This window comes from Hyperolius riggenbachi, chromosome 4 (genome assembly GCF_040937935.1).
Source record: "Hyperolius riggenbachi isolate aHypRig1 chromosome 4, aHypRig1.pri, whole genome shotgun sequence".
Taxonomy (NCBI): domain Eukaryota; kingdom Metazoa; phylum Chordata; class Amphibia; order Anura; family Hyperoliidae; genus Hyperolius; species Hyperolius riggenbachi.
This window is the reverse complement of record NC_090649.1, coordinates 229,366,024-229,379,902: the sequence shown is the minus strand read 5'-3', so window position 1 is coordinate 229,379,902 and position 13,879 is coordinate 229,366,024. Positions and strand designations below refer to the sequence as shown.

Sequence of the window (13,879 nt, the reverse complement as noted above, 5' to 3'; positions counted from 1 at the left end):
TTATTCAAGTAAATGTGCGATGAAGGGCAGTGAAGTTTCACTCTGCTAATTTCGAACATACTGGCCTCAATTCACTAAGCTTATCTCCTGTCTTTAATAACGTTTCTAGAGTGGTCACTATGGTGATAAGGCATGTAGTATTCAGGAAACATTTTACCTCAGGCAAACCTAAAGTTAACTCTCCTGTCTTTAAGTTAACTCTCCAATCCTTAAAATAACTCCAGAGTTAAAAACAGGCTGTGAATTAACTGCGTGTGAAAATAACTACAGAGGAGGTAAATTAACTACACAGGAGGTAAATTAACTACAGAGGAGGTAACTTAAGGATTGAAGAGATAAGATAACTCTTTCACTGTGTGGAGGTAAGTTTTCTCTTGCCTTATTATCTCCAGCATGATCTTAGTGAATTGAGGCCAATGTCAAGTGTAGTGATTACTAGTCAACATCCTGCTGAGTGCTTCAGTGAAGCCTGTCTTTGGCAGTTGGGTGCAGTATCATGTGTACGCTGAGTTTAAGAAAAAAATCCTGTTTTCTCCTCAGCCCCTGATTGGATGTTTCAAATCCACACAGTGAAGCTTCATCAACCACTTGCTTCAATAAACCTCCAGCATTGTTAGTACATTCCACTGATCTACTAGTGTATAAATCTGCCAGGTCAGTCTGCTAATAGGTAGTCAATATTATTCTTCCTCATGGTTTCTTTGCTTATGTTTTTGTAACTCACTCTTTCTGTTTTCTCTGGCCATTTCATCAAAAGCAGATGTATCCATTTTAATGGTAAATTATTAATTTACGTATTGACTATCATGGTGTTTTTATCAGCAGCACTTACTTTATTTCTGACACATGCAGAAAAAAAATAATTCGATTTTCCTGTGAAAAGTAAAGACAGTTGTTGGAAGTGATTTTAAACATGCTTGAAAACCTCTTTGACAAATACTTTAGTGGTATTGTTCAGTACTAGCCTGGCTGACAACACAGCCAGCAAAAAAAAAGCAGACCGTACATTGGTCACTTCTGTGGTTTAGATTCATACATTCATCACATTCTATCCTTAAGCAGCCCATACACTCAGCCGATTTTCTGGCCGACCGATCGATCGCGGTCGATCGATCGATCGATCGATCGCAAATCGGTTGGCCAATCGACCGATCGACGGCCGATTTCGATCGATTTCGATGGATTTCCATCGAACTAGCAGGGTGGAAAATTTAGGTCGATCTGATGAGATTGCTTATCAGTTTGCATTGGCCTTAATGGAAATCTGATGGCAAAAAAATGCCATCAGATCGAATTTCAACAGATTTCAAACTGAAATCTATTGGAATTCTATCCTGGTAAAAAATGTTCTAAAAACGCATCAGATAGATCATCAGATGCATTTCTTATCTGTCTGCTGCCAATCTGACGAGTGTATGGGCACCTTTAGAATCTCCTTCACAGTCCTAGCTATCCGCAATGCACTCGAGGATCATGTGAATATGCTGAAATCTTATGACTCCAGCTGTTCAGTAATTGCTGCTGTTTGACTTTCCCTAATCTTCAATAGTACCTGATGTCTCGGTCCCTGTCCTTATTGTCAGGAAGCTATCTGCGTCCTAGCCACTTAGCGTTCTTTCCAGCACCTCGGACAGCTCCTGGAGAAAGGCTCATCCATTTCTGTCAGTCTGAGGACGTGAGGAGACAACACAACCAATACGATCTCACACTCACACAGAGCTCTCCAATTAGTATGGAGAAAGGCGTGACTCTTGGCTTGCCACCTTTCTAGAGCAGGCTGCTGCTATTATGCTGTGGCTGGATTGTGGTAGAAGTATTTATTATATGAGACAAGGCACCCTCAGCATCCCTTTATATGTGGATGGTTTTTTTCATGTCTTTGCCGGCTGTTTGGTAAGAGATGTTTAAAAAAAATAGATAAAAAAACAAACAAAATGAAAAACTAAAACAAAACTCAAATCTAGAGTATCTCACAATTTTTTTATTATCTCTATTCATGTTTGCAAAACAGTGTAAATTTGCTGTCCCACTCCCATCAAAACAACACACAGCCATTAGAGTCTAAACAACTGGCAAGAATGTAAAATGTGTATTTATTTTGAGAGATAGTGTATATTATTACCGACCCAAACTCACAAACCCCACATAACTAACTATTTCTCTCTTTCCTTTATGAAAAGTGTATAGCCACTTTATAAAATAACATTATTCTGTTTGTATACAACCTAAGTTTTTTCAGGTCAGCATATTTTTCTAGAAATCCAGAGAGTTGCATGAATCAATGGAGACCAAATGTAAACCTATTAAAGCACAATTAGCACATTAATAGTTACTGTCATATTAATAAACCTTTCAGGCTTACTTTGTTATGCTAATCAGCAGTACCCATTTAGGAGTAAAAATTACATTCCTCCCTTTTAGTTTAAATGGAGTTGTATAAAAGAATTCAGTAAAATACAATGTACTAAGAAGAGCTCCGTGGTGCACCCTAGCTATTTGCCTGGTCTGCCTTTAATTAAAGTGTACCAGAGATCTAAGGATATAACATTTTATACATATCTCGGGCTTCCTCAACAGCCCCCTCCTAATGGATCGCTCCCACGCCATCCCCCTCCACCTTATTGTTTTCCCAGTGGAAGTCCAGTTAGCTTGGCCAGTTGAGGCCAGTCTGCACAGGCGCAGTTCACCCACGCTCACACCCCTGTTTTTCTTCCGTGGCTGGTTGCATTCTGTGCCTGCACTGTAGTACTGGCTACGGGGGCTCAGCGGGGTGCGCACGCAGCCAAGCCATGCATGCACAGTATGCCCCAACTGGCCAAGCTAATGGGGCTTCTACCAGGAAAACAAGGAGGCAGAGTAGGATGGAATGGGAACGATCGGTGCGCAGGGGCTGGAGGAAGCCCCGGGTTTGTATAAAACTTTTATATCCTGAGATCTCAGGTTTCCTTTAAAGAGACACTGTAATGAAAAAAAGGGGTACTCCTGGGGGTACTTACCTCAGGAGGGGGAAGCCTTTGGATCTTAACAAGGCTTCCCCCATCCTCGACCGTCCCACGGTGGCAGCCTTACCTCCCCCAAAACTAAAGCCGATAAGGATGTTGGCTGCGGAGCAGGTGCAATAAAACCTGCAAATTTAAACCATTTTTCTTTTCCCCAGATTTTTATGTAACGGAGAAAAGGGAACTATACCATTGCTCACGCAATTTTCATAATTGATGCAGAAGTTTCAGAGTCCCAGAGTTCTGTGCACAAAGTACAGAGCTGCCAGAAAATTTGGAGTTTGTTAGTTTTTCACATAGTAGGCTGAACTGCAAATTTGTTAGGCAATTCAGTTTCCCATCTGATGGCCACCACGGCACATTATGATATATTCCACAGAATATGTATTTACAAAATGGGCCTGAACAAGGCTTTAAGATTTCCTTTCAGTAGAATTAAGGTATTCAGGCAAATCCATAAAAGAAAACTCCAAATTATCTCTCCACTGCCAACAGCTTTACAGTTGGCATTATGCATGCAGGTGGCTTGCCACTGGCATCCGATAAAATTCATCTGTCAGACTGCCAGATGGTGAAACATGATTCATCATTCTAGTGAACATATTTCTCTTTCTCTATGGTCCAGTGCCATCTTGCGTTACACCACTTCAGCCAGCGCTCTGGGTCTGATTTATCCATGGCAATCCCTTGCGATGCAATAAAAATCCCAATAACCCAATTCAGATTTGATTATAACCCTGAATTTTCTTTAGAAAAAAAATGTTTTAGAACATCATTGCAACCTCAGGTGGATATTATAAGTACATTTCATCTGTATTATTTTAATTAAAAAATAATAATAAAGAAAAAAATAAGTCTCTTGCCTTAAGATTTTAGCGGCCCAATGTTAAGTCATGCACACAGGTGGTTAGTGGCAAGTAAGCATGTGATTCTTATTAAAGGGGTCCTTTGATAGCAAATAAGCTCCTCCCATTCTACTTTTCCATTCTTAACTTCAAGTCAATGTCCGTATTTCAAAACCATAAGTCACAACGGGCCCCATGACAGTCTTGTATACTTTCTGCTTGGTATCCTTTTGGTAAAAAATAGAAGCTGAGTAAATTTTTTGAATGCAGTGCAGTCCCTTTGTCTGGCATCAATCCCAGCTTTAATGTCTTCAGTAACACTACAGTTGCTGTCAATTCTAGACTTAAGGTCCGTACACACGCCGGACTTTAGGCAACGCCCGGCGGATCGCTCAGAAACAGCCGTATCAGTCTGACGACAGAGCGTACACACGCCGGACTGTCGCTGGCACGCCCACCCAGCGGGAGGCAACGACGGACCCGTCGTTGCCTAAAGTCCGGCGTGTGTACGGACCTTTACTCAAGTATTTGAATGCTTTACAAATTCCATAACGATAATTGTTATGCTCTGTTTCTTGAAGGCCTTTGTCTACTCTCAGATATTTGGTTTTCTCTTGGTTCACTACCAATCCCTTTTCATTTGTCTCAGCTTCCACCAGCATTTGTTGCTACTTGATGCATTTGAAATTGATATTTCCATTCTTACCAGCTTTCAGCAGCAGAATAAAATGCAATAATGAGAATGCGCCCCTTTGTCTAACTTTTTTTTATTTACTTTTGCCATCAATCTTATCCATTGCTTTTGATCCTTGTAAAGTTACTGCAATATTTAAAAGCTTCTGGGGTATGCCCAGCATGCTCAAATTAGTTGAGGGCTTAGCTCTTTGGACTCTCTTTAAAAGGATAGCTTGTAGTGGATTAAAAGTTTATGCAAAACATAATTGTACTCACAACACTTGTAGCAGCATGTGCACGTCTAGATCAGCCCACACAGACACCACCTGGATAGTCTACATACCATTTTGTCCTCACATTCTGCCCATTATACAGTAGTAGTCAGGAGGACACTTTATAAAAATAGTGTTCAGTAAAGTTATTCCTCTGTAGTGGCTGCATTTTCCCTTACCACCTTTTTTATGTATTGGCACTACACTGCCCTCCTTCAACTACTTTGGCAATTTCTCCTTCTTTCCATACCTTTAATACCAATTCTTATACTCTTTACTGGAAAACAGATACAACATTTTTTAAGAGCTCAGCACTATCTCTTCCTAATGCTTTATAGTTCTTTTAGTTTCTATATTATGTCAGCAGCTTCAGCTTCTGTTGGTTCATGTACCTCCGGAACAGCAGCCGTAAAAACAGTTCCACTTCTTTTCTGCTTGATATTTTCAATCCCCCTTCCCATAAACAACCATGCAATATCTTCCCCATGATTCCATAATCTGACTGCATTCAGGAAGTAGGCAGGGAGGCACACATTACTCCTAGGTATGCAGTGCACAAAGATGTGACATCCTTCATATTTTTCCAATAACTTCCTTATATTTTTCAAGGAACTTGACTTTTCTAGCACATCTATATTTGTAATTGCTGCTTCTCCTTTTGTGTTAGCGTTGAGCCTATAATATTCCTTTCCTCTGTACTCATACTTTTCTACATGTGCTCTTGTTGTTGTTTGTTTAAGGTAATTTTAGTTCCATTGCTTGACTACATTCCTCATCACACCAGTCTTTGTGTATAGATCTCTGGTTATATCCTGTTATGTTCTTTTTCCACTCTTATTGTTACCTATTTAATACTCAGAAAACGTTCATCTATACTTTGGTTCTGATTTCTGGTCCTTTTTATATAGCAGACTACCAACTCATAGTAGGTTACATTAGAGAGGAGTTTGTCTGAAGGGGTTAAGATTTTTATGTTGAGGGTATTTTTACTGGGGGAAACTGCCAAGGAGAGAGAATAGCATTTTACATTAGATGGTTGTGAGTGTCAGGCGATTGCTAGGACGTGAAGGGGAATAGTGTTTCCTGTTAGGAGTTATTATGGCTGGGGTGGCTAGGACTAATTACCGACTTTTGCTACCAATACACTGCACTACTGTGCACTGACAGCTCTGGTGTCAAAGTAAATGATGTCGATCTGTCAGAAGACAAATTCACACATACTGCTTTTATGCAGATAAGCCAGCTATATGCAGGAGCGCCTCTAGCCATTTTGTCACTCCAGGCAAGAAAATCTGTGGTGCCCCCATGGCTCCCCCCACCCACCATGAAAATAATCATAATGCAGCAATGTTTCACCAGAAAATAATCATAATGCGGCAGCATTTCACCAGAAATTACACTTATTGCGGCAACATTTCACCAGAAAATACATGTAAATCTGGCAGCGTTTCACCAGAAAATACGTAAAGGCAGGGAGAAAAGAAGGCGGCAGGGGGGAACTGAAAGAGGCACACAGAGGACAGAAGGAGGCACAGAGCAAGGCTCAGGGGACAGAGGTGGCACATGGCACACAGGAGGATAGAAGAGGCACAAAGGGGCACAGAAGGAGGCAGAGGTGACACCGGGGGACCGAAGGAGGCACATGGAGACAGAAGAAGGCACAAAAGGGACAGAAGGAGGCACAAAGGAGGAAAGAAGGATGCACAATGCACAGAGGTGGCAGCTGCCTGCAACTTAAGCTAAGTAGATGCAACAGAAGCAAGTAATAGAACACCTATGGGGTGGGGCTTAGTGTCCAGGGGTGGGGCTTAATTTTGGGGGTGGGGCTTAATCCAGCAACATGGCGCCCCCCAGGACCAATGGCACTCCAGGCAATGGCCTGTACTGCCTATGCCTAGAGGCGCCCCTGGCTATATGGCACAACCAAGATCAACATCATTCTGCTCTTAAGTTGAGTATAAAATTGAAATTGCTGACAGCAGCGATTTTCGATTTTGTGGGCAATTTTTTCCCCCTCCCGTCGCTCGGGTGGGCGCTGCAGTTTTTTTTAAAGCGCTTTTCTAAGCGCTTTTGCAGAGCGATTCTGATTTTTTTCACTTCCTGACATTTATCCAGAAATGAATAAATACAATAGATTTATTCATCAAAGTGGTGGAGAAATCGCTATACAAAGCACTTTTTTTTCTCTCAAATGGTCTCCCACCAGTAGCCTTTCAAACATTGATTGAAGATGCTCAGTGGAGGTGGATTTCCACTGGTCTATTAAAGGGCCTTTAGGGTATTAGGGATGGGCTTTAGAAAGGAGAAGGGGAATGTGGAGGGGAAAAGTGTCAAAAATACTGTGAACTGTTCAGTCACAAAGCTGATAGTAGAATATTCTAATATTGGCCTTAGTTCACACCCATCTGATCAGTGCCTTTTATTATGTCTCACTCAGCTTCTTAGTGCTTCTCTGGATTTGTCCTAGCGTTCTTGGTATCCCAACACCAGTGGCGTCACTAGCCCTATTTTAGGGGGGCCTGTGCCCCCAACATGTCCTTAGGGTGCCCCTAATCTATGTACAGGGGTGCCCAACCACTGCCCGCTGTCCCCCGGAACAACTACCACTGCAGTGACGGGCCCAGGCTCGCCGCCCCCCCGCTGGCATAAATGCCCCCCAGTGTGCCTCCCGCTGCTGCCTCTCTTGCAGACCTCAGAGCTGGCAGCGACCTGACCGGAGAACGGCAGAGCAGAGTGCACGCTACCAGCAGACACTGCACATGCGGAAGTGATGTCATTGACCATGACCACTTCCTGCATGTGAAGTGGTCCAGGCGGTAGTGTGCGCCCTCCTCTGCCCTTCTCCAGTCCGGTCGCCACCAGCTCTGAGATCTGTGTAAACTCTGCATAGCACCCTGCTCAGCCCTCAGCCCCCAGCATAGCACCCTGCACAGCCCCCAGCATAGCACCCTGCACATCCCCCAGCATAAAACCCTGCACAGCCCCCAGCATAGAATCCTGCCCTGCCCAGCCTCCATCATAGCACCCTGCACAGCCCCCAGCATAGCACCCAGCATAGCACCCTGCACAGCCCCCAGCATAGCACCATGCACAGCCCCCAGCATAGCACCCTGCACAGCCCCCAGCATAGCACCCAGCATAGCACCCTGCCCAGCCCCCATCATAGCACCCTGCACAGCCCCCAGCATAGCACCCTGCACAGCCCCCAGCATTGCACCCTGCACAGCCCCCAGTATAGCACCCTGTGCAGCCTCCAGCATAGCACCCTGCACAGCCCCCAGCATTGCACCCTGCACAGCCCCCAGTATAGCACCCTGTGCAGCCTCCAGCATAGCACCCTGCACAGCCCCCAGCGTCCAGCATAGCACCCTGCACAGTCCCCAGCATTCAGTCCAGCATAGCACCCAGCATCCAGCATAGCCCCCTGCACAGCCCCCAGCATTCAGCATAGCACCCTGCACAGCCCCCAGCATAGCATCCTGCGCAGCCTCCAGCATAGCACCCTGCACAGCCCCCAGCGTCCAGCATAGCACCCTGCACAGCCCCCAGCATTCAGTCGAGCGTAGCACCCAGCATCCAGCATAGCACCCTGCACAGCATCCAGCATTCAGCATAGCACCCTGCACAGCCCCCAGCATTCAGCATAGCACCCTGCACAGCATCCAGCATAGCACCTTGCACAGCATCCAGCATAGCACCCTGCACAGCCCCCCGCATTCAGCACAGCCCCCAGCGTCCAGCATAGCACCCTGCACAGTCCCCAGCATTTAGCCCAGCATAGCACCCTGCACAGGCCCCAGCATTTAGCCCAGCATAGCACCCTGCACAGCCCCCAGCATTCAGCCCAGCATAGCACCCTGCAGAGCCCCAGCACCCAGCCCAGATAGTAAACTAGCTGCAGTGTGTACTGATCTCTGCTGCCTTCAGTATGTACTATATAAACTGTTAATCTGTGCCTGTACTGATAGTAAACTAGCTGCACCGTGCTGATCTCTGCTGCCTCCAGTATATACAGTATAAGCTGTTACTCTGTGCCTGTACTGATAGTAAACTAGCTGCAGTGTGCTGATCTCTGCTGCCTCCAGTATGTACAGTATAAGCTGTTACTCTGTGCCTGTACTGATAGTAAACTAGCTGCAGTGTGCTGATCTCTGCTGCCTACAGTATGTACAGTATAAGCTGTTACTCTGTGCCTGTACTGATAGTAAACTAGCAGCAGCGTGCTGATCTCTGCTGCCTACAGTATGTACAGTATACATTTTTACTCTGTGCCTGTACTGTCAGTAAAGTAGCTGCAGTGTGCTGATCTCTGCTGCCTACAGTATGTACAGTATAATCTATTACTCTGTGCCTGTACTGATAGTAAACTAGCTGCAGTGTGCTGATCTCTGCTGCCTACAGTATGTACAGTATAAGCTGTTCTCTAGTGCCTGCACTGTGTGCTGATCTACCTCCAGTGTGTACAGTATAAGGTGTTACTCTGTGCCTTTACTGATTGTAAACCAGCTGTATTGTATGCTAATCCCTGCTACTTACAGTATGGACAGTATTAGCTGTAAAGCCAGGTACACACATACAATTTTGATTAGCCAATTGTATCTCTGTTCATCAAATTCATTGTCTGTTGGCCCACTTACTGCATGGGGTTGGTAAAATTGGTCAGTGATTGACCAATTAAAATTTTATATGCGTATACATCTTTGATCTATGCTTATACTGATTGTAAATTATCTAAATAAAGGACAGGGTGCTCCATCCAATATTTTGATGGGCAGGCCCGTTATCTGTAGCTTACACCGCTACTGAGTTCATGTACATTTGGCCCCACCCATGGCCATGCCCACTCACTGCATGGCTATGCCCATTTTTGACACCCCCCCCCCACCTAGTGCCCACAGGTGCCCCCGATCTCCAAGGACCCTAGGAAAGCCCCTGCCCCACACTATATTATCAGCTTTCTCAGCCACTTGTGGTGTATTCACAGCTTTGTAGTTTATCTCTATATTTTTAGTTCTCAATGACAACCGACAAAGGCTAACCACACTGTGATCACTGGCATATACTGTGATTGCTCTTTGAACACTGGCTGAGACTGTAACTGGACTTTGGTCGCTGACAGTGACTGTGACTGCTCTTTGACCACTGACAGACAAAGACTGCGACTGCTCTTTGACCACTGGCAGAGACTGTAACAGCTCTTTGACCACTAACAGAGACTGTGACTACTCACTGACAGAGACTGTGACTGCCCTTTGACCATTGTCAGAGACTGTAACAGCTCTTTGACCACTAACAGAGACTGTGACTGCTCACTGACCACTAACAGAGACTGTGATTGCTCTTTGACCACTAGCAGAGACTGTGACTGGACTTTGGTCACTGACAGTGACTGTGACTGCTATTTGACCACTGACAGAGACTGTGACTGCTCTTTGACCACTGGCAGAGACTGTAACAGCTCTTTGACCACTAATAGAGACTGTGACTGCTCACTAACTGCTGACAGAGACTGTGACTGCTCATTGACCACTGACAGAGATTGTGGCTGCTCTTTGACCACTGGCAGAGACTGTGATTGCTCTTTGACCACTGGCAGAGAATGAGACTTGCACATTGATGACTTACAGACACTGTGATTGCAATTAACTCTGACCACTGACAGAAACTGTGACCACACTGTGACCATTGAAAAAGACTGTGACTGTTCTGAATTTACTGGCGTAGAATCTGAGTGGCATATGGGCTTCCAGTGTTATAAGAGACTTCCCAGATCTCTGCAATTCTGTATCACTAATGTATTTTCAACTCATCTACACAGCTACTACTTTCTGCAGTATCACAGCTGCTTCTTTGCTCCCCATTCCTGCCCTCCTCTGTGATCCACAGATTGCAATAGGCGTCCAGAGATCTACATAACATTGGCTAAATTGCATTACATTCAAGAGGCACTAGGCAGGAAAAACTCAAAGGTTCAACTGTTTTCTAACGAGAATGATAAAAGTTATTGCTGTTATATAGAAAGTAGGAGAGAAAGTCAGAAATAAAATACTAAGGGCTGGTTTAGGCTGGATTCACACTGTGCGCCCTGCATAACACATGCATTATAATGAGTGTGAACCACAATGGAGACTAGACTCAGGGCTGGTGCATACCAAGAGCGATTCTGAGTGCTTTTAAAATTGCTAGCACTTCGAAAAGCGCTTGGCTAATGTGTTTGCATGAGCTTGTTCACACCAGTGATGCGATTTTTTCACAAACGTGGGTCCAACAGCATTTGGGAGGCAATTACACCTCAAAGGAATGTGGAAAATTGCTCTAAAAAGCACTGAACAGACCGATTTCCTAGTTTTTTTTATTATTATTATTATTTATTTAAAGCTGATCACTTGCAGAGTAAAGGTTACAAGAATTACAAAATCACTACAACAAAAATCCAAATCCAAAATTGCTAGGCATAAATAGGAAATCGCTAGGCACACGGCACAAATCAGTCGTCAGATCATTTATAACTGACAACTGATTCAGTGTAAACCAGCCCTTGGTGTTCTAACCCTTTCTCATTTTGCTCTAAATTGAAACAAAGGTTTCCTGTGGAGCTGGGGTTAAATTATCATGTAAAGTCAACGAGATCTTTACCTTTGTTTCAGACTAGGCAGAGTTGATAATAGGTTTTCATAGTAGTTTAAGTCCTCTGAGACGTTGGCTGGTATGTCTAGTGGCAAGTGGGGATGAGTAAAGATCGTGCACATCTACAGGGATGCCAGGGATGTTTGCTTTTATATACGGGGAAAGAGACACATAATAGTAAAAGGAGAGAAGACAGGAAAGTGTAGAATCGCTCCTGAGCATCGTGTGGTGTTGTGTGTGTACAATCTGGAGTACTGTTGGTCCCAGCGTACCACCAGTGCTCTGGCACTGCTTGTTCTATCTCATCTAAAGCAGTAGGACTTCTCATATATCAAGGGCGTTGCAATCGGCTGAGCTGAGAGCTGTGCAGTTCAGGCTGACGCTGTCAGTTGTAAGCAGTGTTATGGAGCAGGAGATATACTTGCCAGAGCTGATGGCAGAGAAAGATAGCCTGGATCCATCTTTTGTTCATGCAATGCGCCTTTTGGCTGAAGGTAAGGGGCCTGTCTACCTGTGGTGTCATCATTGCTAAATCTCTGTGTTAATGCAATGATATTGATAGTGATACAGATGAAAGACTTCTGAAAGAGTCAAGGAATTGCTTGCAGAGGCACAGAATTTGTTCAGATGCAGGTTCACCATCTGATATGCAGCATTGCATCTTAATTGAACAGCTGATATCATTAGAGATCAGCAAAGTTTCACAAATTCACTCCATACCTGTTTGGTCTGAATGCAAATTAAGCCGTCTTGGTTGAATTTCCACCCATCTCAACCCTCTTAACTTACATCTACCTCTAAAATGTTGTATTTTTGGGAGGAGGTGTATTAACATTGTGGTTCCAGTCTTTTCATGCTACGTTGTTTTCTGCAAGCCCTTTGTCCTACCTGTATATGTGTATATCACTTGTGTCTTATTTACAGCCTAAGGTTTTTATATCTTTTCTCATCGAAATGATCTGTGTAGTTCCAACTGGCAAACTATCCGTCAGGCTTTTATTAACCCGTGTTCTTGAAGAACATCTTATGGCTTCTTAGCACTATGCACTTTATGCATCTATAAAGTGTTTATAGGAGATGGTCACATGATGGCAATGTCAGATTGCTTTTTTTAAGGTACATTCTAGCTTCAGCATGCTGTTATCCCCATATACCGGTAGTAAAGATCCCAGGCATAAGCACATCTCAGATATTGCTAGCTTGTATGGACATTGATACGGTAGGTGAGTGTGTTTTTACCCATTTAGTGAGATCTGCACACAGGAATTTGTACATGCCATGCCATACCTATTGAAAAACAGAGGTGTGCTAGTATGAAGCCCACACTCTGCACAGTAACTGCAACAAAGCATACAGTAAGAAGGATTATTAAACACCCCATCATGAACAGTACAGGTCCTGTGTTTATCATTTTCTTGTACCTGATAGAACATTTGCAGTGAGTACAGGTTACCCCAATTCATCTGTCTTCCTGTGCATCTGCGAAGATATGTGCCTTTTGTTCCAAGATACCACTATATACAGGCAATGTGTAAATGCAGTTTCAGAACAGTAGTTTGGTTAGAATTTTATCAGCAGTAAAACATGACAAACTTGTTGATTGTTTGCTTGAACTCCGATATATTTGTGATTCTGAACCTCTCTAGAGCTCCTAAGATCAAAACAATATGAAGGGACAGTATGGACAACTACGTAAAGCCAAGTCATGCCTATAAATGCCTTTCTGACAATTATCAATTTAGTAGCTTAAAATAGTAAAAGTTCATGTTGTACACATAAGTTCTATTACCAAGTGAGGTAATTTTTTTTTTGACCTGGCAAAATGAAGTAGTTGAAGGAGCACTGTTGATGTACACGATGCAGTTGTCCATGCACCTAGGGTCTCAGTAGGCATTATAATGTGGGATGAATTCTCTTTGCATGGTTGAGCTTATGAATTCTATTTGTTTGGTTGTAAAATTGTACTCTACCTTTTGAAAATGACTATTAATCTGCCTGGTTGGCTAGCACTCCACTTTGCAACACTATAACCCTTAACCTTAAATCTGGACAGAGTCTACAAGAAGTACTTGTGTTTTCTCAGTGTCTCAGTGGGTTTCATCCAGGCACTCTGGTTTCCTCCATGTACTCTACCCCCCCCCCCCTAAAAAAAAAAAAAGAACATACTGGTAAAATAATTGGTTACCACCAAACAGGACCAATATGATTTCCAAGGAATAGTTTGCAATACATACTATACAATATAGTCTGGAACATGTCAGTGCAATAATAATAAAAAGGTCTACCCATACATATTAGGGATTTTAGAAGGTGGTCTGACTTCCGAGTGATCCTGTAACCCAACAGAAGTGGGGAGCTGGCACAGGCATATCAAGCAGGGAACTACAGTGAACAGGGGCAGAATTTTAACCTTGTCTATGGTTTCCAACTAAGGAGCTCCCAGACAGCTCTCAGCCACTGG

The 13,879-nt window shown here is 43.7% G+C and overlaps 2 protein-coding genes across 8 annotated transcripts in view; one reads left to right on the top strand and one right to left on the bottom strand.

Annotated features, from left to right (window-relative positions):
• The window catches only part of LOC137571794 (isoaspartyl peptidase/L-asparaginase-like), a 197,845-nt gene extending 186,369 nt beyond the window's left edge, over positions 1-11,476 (bottom strand). For 2 of the 4 annotated variants that reach the window (XM_068281430.1, XM_068281432.1), the window contains exon 1: positions 1,553-1,705. The gene's annotated coding sequence lies outside the window, so the exon portion shown is untranslated. Of the gene's footprint in view, positions 1-1,552; positions 1,706-11,427 lie in introns of those variants that run through there. The other 2 variants (XM_068281435.1, XM_068281434.1) reach the window with 2 other exon arrangements.
• A 141-nt stretch (positions 11,477-11,617) lies between these two features.
• Positions 11,618-13,879, top strand: part of KHDRBS2 (KH RNA binding domain containing, signal transduction associated 2) — a 588,641-nt gene continuing 586,379 nt past the window's right edge. For all 4 annotated transcript variants that reach the window (XR_011031441.1, XR_011031439.1, XR_011031440.1 and 1 more), the window contains exon 1: positions 11,618-11,912. Coding sequence is in view for 1 of the 4 variants with exons in the window: in XM_068281437.1 (XP_068137538.1) it covers positions 11,822-11,912 (91 nt within the window). In the remaining 3 variants the exon portion in view is untranslated. The remainder of the gene's footprint in view (positions 11,913-13,879) is intronic.